Here is a 14765-nt window from a genome sequence, read left to right as displayed (position 1 = left end):
TACTGAGAGGTATAATAATTTTACGAGACATTGAAGGAAAAAAAATAGAAAAAAATTCACAGCAACATTGAAAATATAATTTAGAAATTATTTTATGGACAAAATAAGCGTCAAGTCTCGGATTTGTTAAGCTTTTTTCGATACAACAACCCTAACATTTTTTTTGTATAACGCTTCGTGTCGTGATGGTATTGTTCGCGTACTTGTGAACGTAATTTAATTTCAGCGTAAAGGTTCTTATTTACTGCGACAAGTATGTATCCACCTTTATACATTATGCTTGAAAATCTTGATAAAGAACTTCACATTCACGGACAAATTAATGTGGACTACTCTGGCTGTATAAAGTCATATTAGTTTGTTATGTGTACTCAAAGCTCGGATGTGTTTGCGTACAGGTATATAAAATAGAAAACAAATATAATCGGTGATATAGTTTAATATCATCCCATACAATGTTTGTTTACTTGGCTCCACATATTACGTGTTAGGTACATACATTTTTGGTAAAATATCTATTTAGAACTGGTGACAGTAAATCGTTACAGACGATTATATGTCCTCGACAATTATATCGAATCAATTAGATGTCAGACAAGGTACTTTTCACTGTCGTTAAGGAATGGCGTATTAAAAATTAGAAACAGGTTTTTTTGTGGTTGTAGTAATTTCTTTCTTTTCAACTTGTCAAGTCCGTATTTAGGAGGCGAATAGTGTTGAATTGTAAATCGATGTTTTTGAACTTATTTGCTTTTTCTTATCACCTGTTCTCGACAATAACGACAAGAAATAATAACGAGCTATAGCCAATGTCGTCTTATAATATTAGTTAATGCATGTTAAAACAAATGAAGTAAAAGATTTGCATTTTAATCTATTTATTGATCACATCGAATAATAGATTTTGATTCCTAACGAAGTGTTTTCTGTCTGTTGAAGAATACATTTTTAACAAATTGGAATCTCACTTGCTCACTTCTGGAATAGAAGACTAAAAATTAGTAAAATTAAAGAACGTGGGTCAGTACCTGATTTTAATAAATATGACAGGTATAGTGAAGTATAGAAGCAAAAGTGCCTGATTTGACGGGAGACGAGAGATTGAAAATCAGACCTACTCCAAACTTTCTCTCACTTTAAATTCATTGTGTTGCAGACGCTGTTCTGGCAGTTGGGCCCTCAGACAGAAGGAAAAAATCTACATTTTGGCACCAACTTTTTTTTTCAAGACTTCTGTAGGCTTGCAGCCCAAAAGTACTGGATTCATTTATATGTGCAACGATAGTGGGTGAGGCCAGCTACAACAACCCATACTCAGCTCCGTGGTACATCGAAGCTGCAGAAAAGGCGGACTCTCCGAACATTCACTATATTTCTAGTCATAACTCTAGTGGATCAACTAGCACCAAGCGGTGCTTATACTCCACCTGTAGGTCTTTTCAAGGCCGACAATCGTACAACATTACAACAATTTAAAACAATTTTTTCTTGAGTTATTGCCGAAAAACTGTTTTTGGTACCCTCTGACATGTCTTCACTTTTGAGCGCTTTTCAAAGAAAACAATTTTTTGTAAGAAAAAGTGAAAGACACGTGTTTCCTAGAATTGAAAGACGAATCCAACGAGCTATCACTCATTAAAATCGGAGACCGCTTGTTTCCAAAGTTATAAAAAATCACCTGAAGATTTGGCGATATCACTCTTAAGTTTTCAAAATTTTCCCAAAAATATTTTTTGTGAAAATTTATCAAAATTTGAGAATATATCTAAGAAAATGTTGAAAAATTGAAGAAAATAATAGAAAATTCTACTTGACTTTTGAAAAATTAACCCTTTTCGCCTGTGTTTAATTTACTACGTCGTGTAAATATCCCTAATTCACCTGTCGATGTCAACGCCTCATATTCCCACAACTGGTGTGATACCGTAATTTTTGTAAATAAAAACGTACAGAAAACACGTCTGTGGGTGGTCTGTATTTACGATTCACATTTCTTGTCCATCAAATTGGCACTTTCAGTCTCTGTATGACCGGCATAATCCGATTGACCATATATGTATTAACACTGCCTTTCATGCAGATGATATCTTCATGTTTCTATACTCATTAATTATAACGAATGCCATTCAATCTAAAAAAGAAATTAGGATTTTCAGCATTTTCCGTGGAGTGTATAATTTCATAAATCTATACGTGTATAAGACGATGTTATTAGAGTGATTGTTGGGAGGGTGATGATATGAAATGAATTTTGTTATTCAACTTGTGAATATATGTATAAGAAATTCTCCAATTTATTCCACTTATACTTTTTTTTCACAAAGTAATTAAAGGGGCAACAATGTGAAAGTCAACTGATTTTCAATGAAGCTGTAATTGTGCTTAACGGTCGGTACATTGTTCGACGTTTTCTTTTTACGCTACGTTATTGATATGTATGCAAATGTCTAGGTATACGAAATGTGAAATGAATAACAAAAAGCTATGAATTCAATGTGTTCGATGAAAAAAGATTGTTGTCAATAGAACTGGTAAGTGTCGTTTCTGAAAAATCCGAAAATGGCAAAAAATAAAAGATTTTGAATATAATTGCGTTAGCTGTAGGAGACCCATTTATTTTCCGTTTTCTGGAATGTCTTTTATTTATATGATATTTGTCCATTTAGTCTACAGAAAATTCGAATTTGCTCCGGAATTCGCGTTAAACGACTACCGAATGCAAATTTCGGAGCAAAAAAAATGTCTTTTTATTAGACGCAAGCCGATTTCCGTTAGTTTCGATGTATTTGAAAGTTTTGTTTAACCTGCTACAGACGGCAAGCATATGACCAGTATTATTATCGGGTCTATTACTTCCATCGATCAAAGTATTTTTAATCTGTTGATTTCCAATCTTGTACTTCAACTTTTTTAACATGGATTTTACTATATATAAGGACCATGTTACCCAGATCTTGTCATTATTTTTATCGTCGTTATCGATAACAGATGAATAGCCGTATGTGACAGATTAGGCGGGTCGATTTGAATATATCACAATTTAAAGAAGTTCGTTAAATTATTTTACAAAAAGACGCCATTCAAAGCATAGTGGTACATTTATCAAATCTTGTACTTCATTTGACATAAGTATTTTCAACTGTCTGAACCACTACCGCATCCGCTTGGAAAAAGGTTCGGTCGTTGTTTTTTTTGTATTTTTGATGGAGTTAAACAAAGTGAACAAATTTTGAGAATCTACCCAACAACACTTATTCATATTTATTCGTAGCAGATGGTTCTGGACTGCTCTTCTGAAATAAGTTTCAATAAAATTTCAAAATTTAGATCAGATTTCTTAATCCGTTTTTCTGAAGTTTTTGTAGATTGCACTGGACAGTGCTATGATAAAACAAATTTTCAAATTTCAGGGCCAATTTTTAGGAATTAAATTCTGCAAAATTCCTGAAAATTGTTTTAAAGATTTAAGGAATTTTATAAGAAATTTCAGTAGTTTTGTGGAATTAAATTCTTAAAAATGGGCTCTGATTCGTAGCGATTGCCTAGCTACAGGTTGAAAATAAATCTCTTTGATAAATTGAAATGAATTTTGTTACAAGAGAAGAGATTGTTACACTTAGACATTGTCCTGGCCCGGTTATATAGCTGTAGTTTACTAATCATACACTGATCAATTGATTTTAACCGGACTGCTTCCAAGGGACTTACGCACCTCTGTCATGATTTTCTAAAGAAAAGGTTTATAGAAGTGCACTTCGGAACTCTTACCTATCGAGAAATCGGAACGAGGCGGCAAATATTCGAAAATTCGGTCTTTCAATGATACAATGCTGCAATTATAATCATAAAGCTACAATTTATTCAATGTATGTGACACTACATCAATAACACTGTTTACAATAATAGATTTTAGTGTAGTGGGAAATTAGGACAATGGGGTACATACACTGTCCGCCACGTTTGGAATAAATGTATAATATTGTAATGATTTTTAGCTTAAATTTCCTATTTTAAACTTTAAATGAGATTTTGTTTGTCATCAAATATTTTAATCATTTGTTTCATTCATCAAATTTTTGCCTTGCAATGAGATGCTCAAAGTTATTTTTATTCGATTTTTATCAAATGTTTTACATTGAATGGTTGTGTTTGTGTGTGCAAGTTACCGGAACATTTTATCATATATTCTCTCCGGCCATCCAATAAAAACCACTCTAAACTTAGCATCTCGTTTCGTACAGTCCACTGCGTCCAATGTATCGCACCCACTTAATGACATCGTGATCGGAATAGTTAAGTTTCGGCTCGAATACTTTCAAATAGCGAACCTGACAAAGAAGAGAAATTAAAGAAAAAAATCTCACAAAAATGTGGTCGAATTTCACCTTGAATCCAGATGGAGCGAATGGAACCTCGAAGTTCATCGAAATCGGAGGCCGAGTCCATTTCTTTTTCGTGTCAGTTTCGAGCAATTCAATTTCAGCCGACAGTTGAGTTTCCTTCATTCCAGCCATTCGTTTGATCCTATAAGTGAACAGAAGCAAGAATTAATTGAAGAAAAGAGCAACAAAGGAACAACGTTGCGTAGATCCATACGAATGCGTTCGAGTTACCAGAAACTGGAAATTTTACACTCAAAACTTTAAGTTGAGCTCAACTTATTGGACTACAAAGTTCGTTTGATATTGTGTAAAACGGGAAACAACAACTAGAACCACAAGCATAAATCCCACTGGTAAAAAATTTAACAAACAAACAGCAAAACCAACATCCATCGAAATTTGTATTCCATTCCGATTACAGGTTGAGCTCACATTGAAATTTTGGGTGAACCCATTAAGGAGTGTGCATATCGTATCGGTCTACCAAATGTGTAAGTTTAACAAAGCGAAATTACTTCCAAACAATAGCATTTTCGGACGCCTTATATTTTGCCTTTCCTTTCAAGCAAATCAACTGTACACCAGATGTATTCAACGGCGTTGGAATTTTCACTTCAATTTTCTGCCCGAGTAGCGATGGTTTAAAGTTGGACTTCAAAACGACCTGAAAGCCCGAAATCAAAAGTAAAACGGGTCTGATTGCATTCCGGTAAGTGATGCTGTTCCTACCTTAACTTCCATCTTCGTTCGACCAACTTCTCTGACCAACGGAATAACACGGAATGGCAACGAAATATCTTTTGTGGTACGATAACGCATCAGTTCGAATTCACCATCCGGTGGAATGAAACTAATCGAATGTTCCGTTTCAAATTTGCTCAATTTGACACACTGATGAAATTGGCAATCATCGATAACAACGACGGGTTTACCGGAACGTGATGTTTCCGCTTCGGTGCTTCCAGAAATGCCACCGCGACCCTTGGCTTCCATAACAATTTTGTCATTGATTCCGAATTTACATTCCGGCATTCCTGCAGTAGAACGAACAATTAGACGGTTGATTCAGTATAATGCGGATGGACAAAAAGACATATTTTGGAGATTCGGATGTAGATGCAATATGCAATTTTGAAAACGATAGGAATGAAAGATTGACACAAACGTATCAAGTGGGTTACTCGAAAGGTTAACGTAAAATTTCTTGGAAACAACTTACCGGACAAATACGATTTAACGACAACTTTGCCAGCAACATGAGCTGATAGTACTTGTCCCTGTGGGCTCATCAACAAATTCACGTATTCCAATACGTCAAGGAACAATTCATTCCGACGGTATTTGATTCCTTCACGACGCCATCCAATTTGACCAGTTACCTTCATAACACAAAAGCAAGTTCCAATATCTGTGTGCAATACATGACAGAGCAAAAAGATCAAATATAATTACTTGAGAAGTGATCTGAGCTTGCTCTTCCTTCGTAGCCGATTTGATTCCTTGCTGAGTAATGAATGTCTTCAAAACACCAGTGTCCGTGTTTTGTGGATAGCCGAAATCAAGAATTTCTTAGCATTGGAGAAAAATTAAGACGACCGGTCAAATTATAAACGGACATAGGAAGACAGATAGGTTTAAACAATTTACCATCCAACAATTCGTAAATGAGAACGAAATTATTTTTGATATTCTCCTCGGATATCTTGCCGAAGTACGATTGCATGACATCAATGATTTTCAACAAAAATTCGAAAACCATAGCTGCATTCACATTTTGTTTGGTAACTGCCGCCAGCCAAATATTTGCTCGCTATTGCAAATAAACAAAAAGCAATGTGTTCCCATTCGTTTGTTCATTTAGATTAGTTCCATCAGAATTTACCAATTACCAGTCACTTTGACAACACAGCAAAAATGGTTCTGAAGTAGATTGCGAGGGGTAACGCACTTATTGGTCTAAATGGGACTAAGTCACATGGGACTAAATGGTAGCCCAATTTAGTCCCACCTAGACACATTTATTCAGATTTAATAAATTCAGCCTCAGAAGTGTGGCACTCTCGGTACATTGGTTATTGTACTATTGAGTTTAAAACCGTAATGTTCCTTCAGTTATGTAGGTGTAGTTTCACCTCACGGTGTAAGAGTTGGAGTACTGAATAAATTCGGAACGTTTGAGATAAAATTTCATTCTCTTGATGAACTGATTGGAATTTTGCGAATTACTTGCTGTGAATATTCAGAGGAATATTTTATTGGTTCTCAGGAGCTGACTAGGATCATGTTTGAACTTATAGTTAAACGCTGCATTAGAAGACTAAAAATTGTGATCCTTTTCCAAAGTAACTGGTAATTGGAGCACACCGATCGATACCTCTTCTTTGTTTCTCATCAATTTACCTTGATATGAAAGAAGCTGGTACGAGCAATATTGGTTACTGGCGACCGAACCTGTTGTCTAGCATGAATGACGTTAACACGAAAAGCGTCAACCGCGTTCCGCCCAATGTCATCCCTGTAGACGCGCGAAATCAGAACTTCACCCTTGTGATTGTACACAAACAATCCGCCAATCATATTGAATAAGTCTTGGACACTCCAAGCCGACAAATCGGGATATTTTTCTTTTAAATTCAATTAAAAAATTACTGAAAAAAAAAAATTGAAAATGAAAGGAAGTTAGAAGCGAAATTTGGCAATTGTTTCAAATTTAAGTGTTAGTGATGTTAGTCCTAAACGGCGATCAAATTTGTTATGAAGACAATTTGGATGCAAATAATGCGAATACTTTATTAGGAGCCAATTTGTATCCAATTTATCTAGGATTTAAACGGTGGAAGCAGGACGACTACTTCTTGTCAATGGAATCGGAGGACTTCTCTGTGCAAAAAATATTTGTTTTTGTTATTGTTATCCATGGGCTAGAAATCTTGCGTCGCAGCCTAGAAACACTAGGAGAACATTTTGGATTTTGAATTCTTAAGAGAAGACTTTATATATTTTTGACACTAAATTTGGGTTAAAACTTGGGACCAGTTTTATGCCGACTTTCAAAGGAGAACACCTGCAACATTTCTGACCTACGTTGTTTTCGATGCAAATTTGTTGAAAGTTACAGAACTGTTATCCGGAGCCTTATCAATAAAAAGTTCACCAAACAGATTTTGTATTTCATGGAACGAGCATACCATTCATGCAATTCTTTAGTCAAATATTATTTAATCTTCGCAATGAAGTGCTCTTTTGAATGAACTCAACTAACTCTTAATGTTTCTTATCCAGTTTGTGACTAATCACAATTTCCTGTAAGTTAAAGTGGATATTAGGGGCGTATCTGCCGTCATACTCTCCTACAGCAACTGAAATTATCACTAGCGCGCGTTGATTATGCTTAAAAAAACTGATAAATAAAACGTCCCACAGCAATGGAAAAGGTCCAATTAAGAAATTAAGGAAAAGAAAATCCAATTGCCCAATTGGCACCTATGCTAATGTTAAGGGAGAATTGTTATGAAATGGAGTTAATTAGTCGAGTTAAATTGTGAATATGGCAACATTTACCGTCGATGACCAACTATTTTCTTCACTTACAAGATTATTTTTGTTCATATTCCACCCATTTAATGATAGAAATCAAAGAACAAATTCCGAGTGACACCAAAAAAAATTTTCTGCTGGTCTGTCAAACTTCGAAAATGGAGACTGACGGCCGTCATAAAAAAAATCGAAAATTTGATGTGTGAGCCGAACCGTTTAGTGGTGGTAACTGGCGTAACTGGTTGTATAGACTGTTATGATCAGAGCGAGAGATGCGAAGACTAGTTAATTTAACTTGCCTTGGGGTACTTGTCAAAATATTGCTTTCTCTTTCAACGTGTTACGTTGAGAGCGAGAGGACCGAAGACCAGTTTATTATAAGTTGCCTTGGGGTACTTGTCAAAATATTTCTATCTCTTTCATCATAACACTCTATAGAGTGTTATGATTGAAGAGAAAGAGATATTTTTACAAGTACCCCAAGGCAAGTTGGGCAAGTTATAATAAACTGGTCTTCGGTCCTCTCGCTCTCAACGTACCACGTTGACAGAGAAGTAAATTTTGACAAGTACCCCAAGGCAAGTTACAATAACTAGTCTTCCGTTTTCTCGCTCTGATCATAACAGTCTATGCTAGCAGGTTTTTTGCAAAGTTTTTTATGTGTTGTCGAGCAGATTTATGAGACTGCAAGTTTTTCGGAACTAATGACAATGGACTTATGACACCATAATTAACGTGTAAAGAATACGTAATTGACATAGGAACACTCATTTAAAAAAATATACGAAAAATCACGTAGGTCGACGGTGACGGTGAAAATACACATCGTGTTTATCACCGAGAGCATCTATCACCGAGACAACCAATACTCTCGCTAGCAAACAACTACTTTTATTAAGGTGGTGAATCCAATGAAAATATAAACCAGGTATGGTCTGTTCATACAAACCGGAGGACATGGCGATTTCATATAAACAAACTCACCTCTCATGAGAGGTGAGTTTGTTTATATGAAATCGCTATGTCCTCCGCTCCATACAAAGTTTGACATTGTGTTGACGTTCATTGGGTGAATCAAGTAGGCTATGGAATTTACATGTAAATTACAGCATATTCAGTCAAAATATAGAATAGTGTAGAACACAGAAATAAGGTGTGAATTTGACTCAACGAGCTGAGCGTTTGTTTACTAGAGAGAGTATTGTTATAACGTTTTCCTCAAAAAAATCCAACGAAAGTTTTACTTTTCGTCACGAATGTTTGTAAACATTACAAACTTACGCATTGTGAACCGATTCTGATTCACAAAAGTCTTCAATCAATCACAATAATCCTCGAACAGTGAAAATGCCAACGGCGGATCCACCGACAATATATTTTCAGAATGACATTTGATTCGGAATTTTATTCCAACTTTTCCTAGTTTTTATTTCTGCAACTTGCAATTGAATTTAATAAGAACGAGTCCAGAATGGCACCTACAATCATCGGTAGCAATCCCGCAGAAAAGCGTCCACAACGCGCTGCAACCACAGAAAGAAAGTGAGTGCCAGAAAAGCTGTGCATTTTCGGTGTGTTTCATTTCCGCGTTGTTTGTGTTTTTTTTATAGATCCGAGCTCATAACAAAAGTGAAGTATTGCAACACACTGCCCGACATACCATTCGATCTAAAATTCATCACGTATCCATTCGATCATGAACGCTTCATACAATACAATCCGACGTCGCTTGAACGCAATTTTCGCTACGAAGTTCTCACCGAACATGATCTCGGCGTGACAATCGACCTTATCAATCGTGATTTGTATCACTCCGATTCTTTCGACCAACTTGATCCGGCTGACGAAAAACTCCTTGAAGAAGATGCGCACACACCACAGGATTCAATGCGGTCGAAACACCATGCGAAAAGTGTGTCATGGTTACGGAAGTCTGAGTACATTTCTACCGAACAGACTCGATTCCAGCCGCAGACTATGGAAAAGGTGGAGGCGAAAGTCGGTTTCAATGTAAAGAAATCGTTTGCCGAGGAAACCTTGTACATGGATCGTGAAACCCAGGTCAAGGCTATTGAAAAGACATTCGATGAGAGCAAAAAAGAAATCAAACAGCATTACAGGTCGGTTACGTTGTTTGAATTCCTTTCCATTTAATTATATTCCCAGCAACTTACTTTACCTTTTTATCTTTAATAGCAAACCGAATGTTACAGCCGTGGAAGTTCTGCCATTCTTCCCAGATTTTGTCAACTGGAAACATCCTTGCGCTCAAGTTATATTTGACAGTGATCCAGCTCAAGCCGGCAAAAATGTTCCCGCCCAAATTGAAGAAATGTCTCAAGCTATGATTCGGTAAGTCACGACAGTTCATCATGTGAAACCGTTTTTGCTTATCCATATGTCCGCGATTTGTTTGATTTTAGTGGTGTGATGGATGAGAGTGGCGAACAGTTTGTTGCCTACTTCTTACCTACGGATGAAACATTGGAGAAACGCCGTAAGGACTTTGTTAACGAAGTTTTGTATGACGATGATGAAGAGTACGAATACAACATGGCAAGAGAGTACAATTGGAATGTGAAAAGCAAAGCGTCAAAGGGCTACGAAGAAAATTATTTCTTGGTTATGCGTCCAGATGGAGTATATTACAATGAATTGGAGACCCGTGTACGACTCAATAAGCGGCGTCAGAAAATCGGCCAGCCACAGACGAATACAAAGTGAGAAAAATGAGCTCTTGCCGGACAACATTTGCTAAATATCTTTCATTTTTAGGCTTATTGTGCGTCACATACCGTTGAATGCAGCCGAACATCGAATGCAACGATACAGAGAAAAACAATTAGAACCGGCCGGCGAAGACGACGAAGAAGAGGTCGAAGAAAGTAGTGAAGAAGAAACGGTCGAAAATGTACCCGAGACTAAAGCTGACGAAAGTGAAAAGCAGCCAGATGAAGTTGAGGCCAATAAACGGTCATCTCATTCACGAAGTCGAAGTCGCAGTCGTTCGAAGTCACATTCCCGATCTAGAAGTCGTAGTCATTCAGTTCAAGGTGATCGAAATCGCAGCAAATCAAAGTCACCAGCAGGTGGGAATTGAAATTTAACGCAAGAAAACGACCAGTTTTGTATTTTGATTTCTTCGACTTTTAGGTAGCTCCGCTTCGTCGAAACGATCATCTAGATCGGGTAGTCGGGCATCGCGTAGTTCTCGTAAGACCAAAGTTACTTTTGCTATCCCCACATTTTATAACACTCAATTTTTAGGGTCTCGTTCACGCAGTGGAACTCCCGCATCAAATGCTAGCGGATCGAGTCGCAGAAGTCGTTCAGGTAACATTAAAACAAATTAATTCAACAAAATTGAGTTGCTTATTGAAACAATTGCTTTATTTAAAGGCTCTCGGTCGCGTAGTGGTAGTGCAACATCGAATCGTTCTGGTGGATCGGCACGAAGTCGATCGCGTAAGTTAAAGAATATAAAATTGATCAACCAAAACATAAAATTCGCATTTTCAAAAACTAGGTTCAAACTCGGGTAGTCGAGGCAGTCGTTCACGGTCTGCTTCACATTCGTCAAGATCAAGATCGCGATCTCGAAGTGGCTCACGTTCTTCTGCACGAAGTCGCAGTGGTAGTGCCTCTGGATCCGGTAGTGGATCGGATTAAATGTTCAATTTTTTTCTTTTTAAAATAAAATGCAATTCTGCCATGAATTTATTAAGGACAAAGTCAGTGTTGTTTTAATGGGTGAACAAATTTTTTGGTTACATTCCGGATGTTATTTACATGGTGTAAGTACTAGAAGAGAAATGAAGCTCAATTCTAGAATCGAAGGTCCTTCTTAAGAGCAGTTCAGAATATTCAGTCTTGTTACACACTTTTGTGGATTGCACGAATAATTGGTAGATGTGTGCATCAGCTCATTTCTCCGTTCTCACTATAAATAACATCTGGACATCTGTGATGGCGTGACTAACCTCGTCAAATCTATAATTTGCAATTTGTCACAAATCCAGTTCCCTTTCAATGACCAGAATGTTTATCTCTATTTGGGACGAACAGGCAAGAACAGACTGCTTATTACACTCCATAACGAATGAAAGTTTTAAACAAATGAACTTTTGGTTCATTGGTTCAAGCCAGATCTCGTATATAGTCACCCGGATCATAGTTACAATTTTTTTCGTTTAACCTGGATATAATGATCAATCCATGCCATGGGTGATGCATCCTAATTTGTGAGTAGAATAGTCATCAAGTATCTAACAGAGCTCTTCGTCCCTTTTCCATTTCGTTTCACGTTGAGTTTAAACTATAGTTATTATATAGTCTTTAGCTTTCACTCATAAACATAAATTCCTCAGATGGTTTGCCGAGTAGTTAGTGTAGTCTTTATACCAAGACAAGAATTAGTCATGGCCCTACGTTAGTGAAGGGCCGTGACGCAAGTCCGTTCACACTGAAAAATTTGACAAAAAAATTTTTCCGCAGGACTGAGTTTTATACCAAGTCATGGCCCTACGTTAGTGAAGGGCCGTGACGCATAGCCGTTCACACTGAAAAATTTGACAAAAAAAATTTTCCGCAGGACTGAGGAACATATATACACGAACTTTTTGACTTTTCCCCCTTTGCTCCTACTACCCCCAAAGTATTTTATTCGTAATCTGGGCGTCCATACGAGTTCAACGAGCTATCACACGCCTCATAAGGTTAAAATTTGGCCGAGATATTAAATTTCAAAACTTGGAAATTTGCAGAAATTTGTATGAAGAAATTCATTTTCATACATTTTGAAATTGATGAATTTTACCAACCTTTGTCACTCTGTCACTTTGTCACTCTGTCACTTTGTCACTCTGTCACTTTGTCACTCTGTCACTTTGTCACTCTGTTAACCGAAACTTTTGAATTTACCGGCGGATTTGGCTGAAATTTTCAGGGTATGTTAATGACGTAATTCTAAGAAACTAATTTGAAGGAATTTTTATAAAAGCTTATAATTTCGGAGTTATGAGCGTGTTAAGCTATTGAGCTATGGAACCTATAACTCGGAAAATATGGCAGATAGAAAGTTCGTTTAAAAGACAAATTTATAGAGTTTCAGATTTCATTCGACACGTGTTTCATGGTTTTCCTAAAAAGTCGTCTATTTGGGAGCTTTGAGCGTTTTAAGTGCGAACTATGTCATCCATAACTCGGAAAATACGGCAGGTGGAAACTTCGTGTAAAAGACAAAGATATAGAGTTTTAGATTCTAGTCGATACGTGTTTCATGGTTTCCCTAAAAAGTCGCTTATTTTGGAGATATGGGCGTTTTAAGTGCGAGCTATGTCAGCCATAACTCGGAAAATACAGCAGATGGAAACTTCGTGTAAAAGACAAAGTTATAGAGTTTTAGATTCTAGTCGATGCGTGTTTCATGGTTTCCCTAAAAAGTCGCTTATTTTGGAGATATGGGCGTTTTAAGTGCGAGCTATGTCAGCCATAGCTCGGAAAATACTGCAGCAAAGTTCGTTTAAAAGACAAATTGATAGAGTTTTACATTCTAGTCGACACGTGTTTCATGGTTTTCTTAAAAAGTCGCTTATTTGGGAGCTATGAGCGTTTTAAGTGCCTCAAATTTTCGATTTTGGTCAAATTTTCGATATTCGTGAATTTTTCGATTTTACAGTGAACGACATCTCAAATGTCTCACTGTCATTTTTTTCAGAGAATGTCATTGTGAATTTGCAATGACACAATAAAATTCTCAGAAAAATTTGACAGTGAGACATTTGAGATGTCGTTCACTGTAGACTTTTCGATTTTCATCAAATTTTTGAATTCCGTAAAATTTTCTATTTTCGTCAAATGAAAGCTGGAAGGTTGAGATCAAAGAGAAAGTTATACAGTTTTCTAAGAAGAATATTTTCGTTCAAACTGCATAGTATAATTGTCTATTCTCTTCGACCCAATTCTAAAAAATCACAACTTACAAAGGAGCTGATATCGCCCAAAACCACTTGCAGTGGAGGTGTGACGCAAGTCCTGTTATCCACTTACAAAAGAACTGATATCGGTGTAGGTGACGCTTACAGATTCTACACGCAAAAAGATATGCGTCACAAATGGCAGCTGATGAGCAAAGTACGCGAAAGTTTTATCAACAAAAATCTTACCAGAAAAATTTTAGGAAGAAAATTATAATAAAAAAGTTTGCGTCACAAGTGGCAGATGTTGAGGAAGGAAAATTTTTATAATTGTGAAATATATTCCTTTAATGAATGGAATTCAAACGGAAGAAAGCCGAATCATCTGCCACTTGTGACGCAAACTTTTTTATTATAATTTTCTTCCTAAAATTTTTCTGGTAAGATTTTTGTTGATAAAACTTTCGCGTACTTTGCTCATCAGCTGCCATTTGTGACGCATATCTTTTTGCGTGTAGAATCTGTAAGCGTCACCTACACCGATATCAGTTCTTTTGTAAGTGGATAACAGGACTTGCGTCACACCTCCACTGCAAGTGGTTTTGGGCGATTATTTATGCAACCGTCTGATAAATCTTTCTTAGATTGTGTAGATTGTCACTCAAGGCCATAGACCCAGTAAGACAATAAACATCGTGTGCCTCCAAAAAAGCATTTATCACCGAGTTGCAAAGAAAGTTTTTCTCAAAAAAGCCAGCGAAAGTTTTACTTTTAGTCACTTAATTGAGAAAAATAGATGTTTTTTTGAGCTAGCGGCAGTCCCACCAGTCATGGCAAAATATGACGTATGTCATATTCCAGATGCCCGTTGCCAACGCACTGACAGTGCTTTGCCGTTGCACACAAACAAATCATTTCAACGAAATGAAGT

The 14765-nt window shown here is 36.7% G+C and overlaps 2 protein-coding genes across 3 annotated transcripts; one reads left to right on the top strand and one right to left on the bottom strand.

The window, feature by feature from the left end:
* Positions 1-3836: 3836 nt before the first annotated feature.
* On the bottom strand, positions 3837-8100 carry LOC119073541 (AP-2 complex subunit mu). Of its 2 annotated transcripts, none has more exons than XM_037179087.1 (9): positions 7974-8100; positions 6783-7030; positions 6030-6192; positions 5835-5950; positions 5602-5761; positions 5112-5416; positions 4898-5046; positions 4386-4524; positions 3837-4328 (listed from the first exon to the last, which is right to left on the bottom strand). In XM_037179087.1, the coding sequence occupies exons 2-9, from the start codon at positions 6957-6959 to the stop codon at positions 4221-4223; spliced, it is 1317 nt and encodes a 438-aa protein (XP_037034982.1). In that variant the 5' UTR covers positions 6960-7030; positions 7974-8100; the 3' UTR covers positions 3837-4220. The 2 variants fall into 2 exon arrangements, with proteins under 2 accessions (XP_037034982.1, XP_037034983.1); XM_037179088.1 differs by lacking the exon at positions 7974-8100 and adding an exon at positions 7944-7960.
* Positions 8101-9264: 1164 nt separating this feature from the next.
* Positions 9265-11654, top strand: LOC119073491 (RNA polymerase II-associated factor 1 homolog). The gene is made up of 9 exons (XM_037178998.1): positions 9265-9461; positions 9530-10039; positions 10116-10271; positions 10343-10639; positions 10695-11008; positions 11073-11132; positions 11187-11252; positions 11319-11384; positions 11446-11654. The coding sequence occupies exons 1-9, from the start codon at positions 9391-9393 to the stop codon at positions 11586-11588; spliced, it is 1683 nt and encodes a 560-aa protein (XP_037034893.1). The 5' UTR covers positions 9265-9390; the 3' UTR covers positions 11589-11654.
* The last annotated feature ends 3111 nt before the right edge of the window (positions 11655-14765 follow it).

This window comes from Bradysia coprophila, unplaced genomic scaffold (genome assembly GCF_014529535.1).
Source record: "Bradysia coprophila strain Holo2 unplaced genomic scaffold, BU_Bcop_v1 contig_138, whole genome shotgun sequence".
In the NCBI taxonomy this organism is placed as follows: Eukaryota; Metazoa; Arthropoda; class Insecta; order Diptera; family Sciaridae; genus Bradysia; species Bradysia coprophila.
This window is presented reverse-complemented; position numbering and strand designations above follow the sequence as displayed.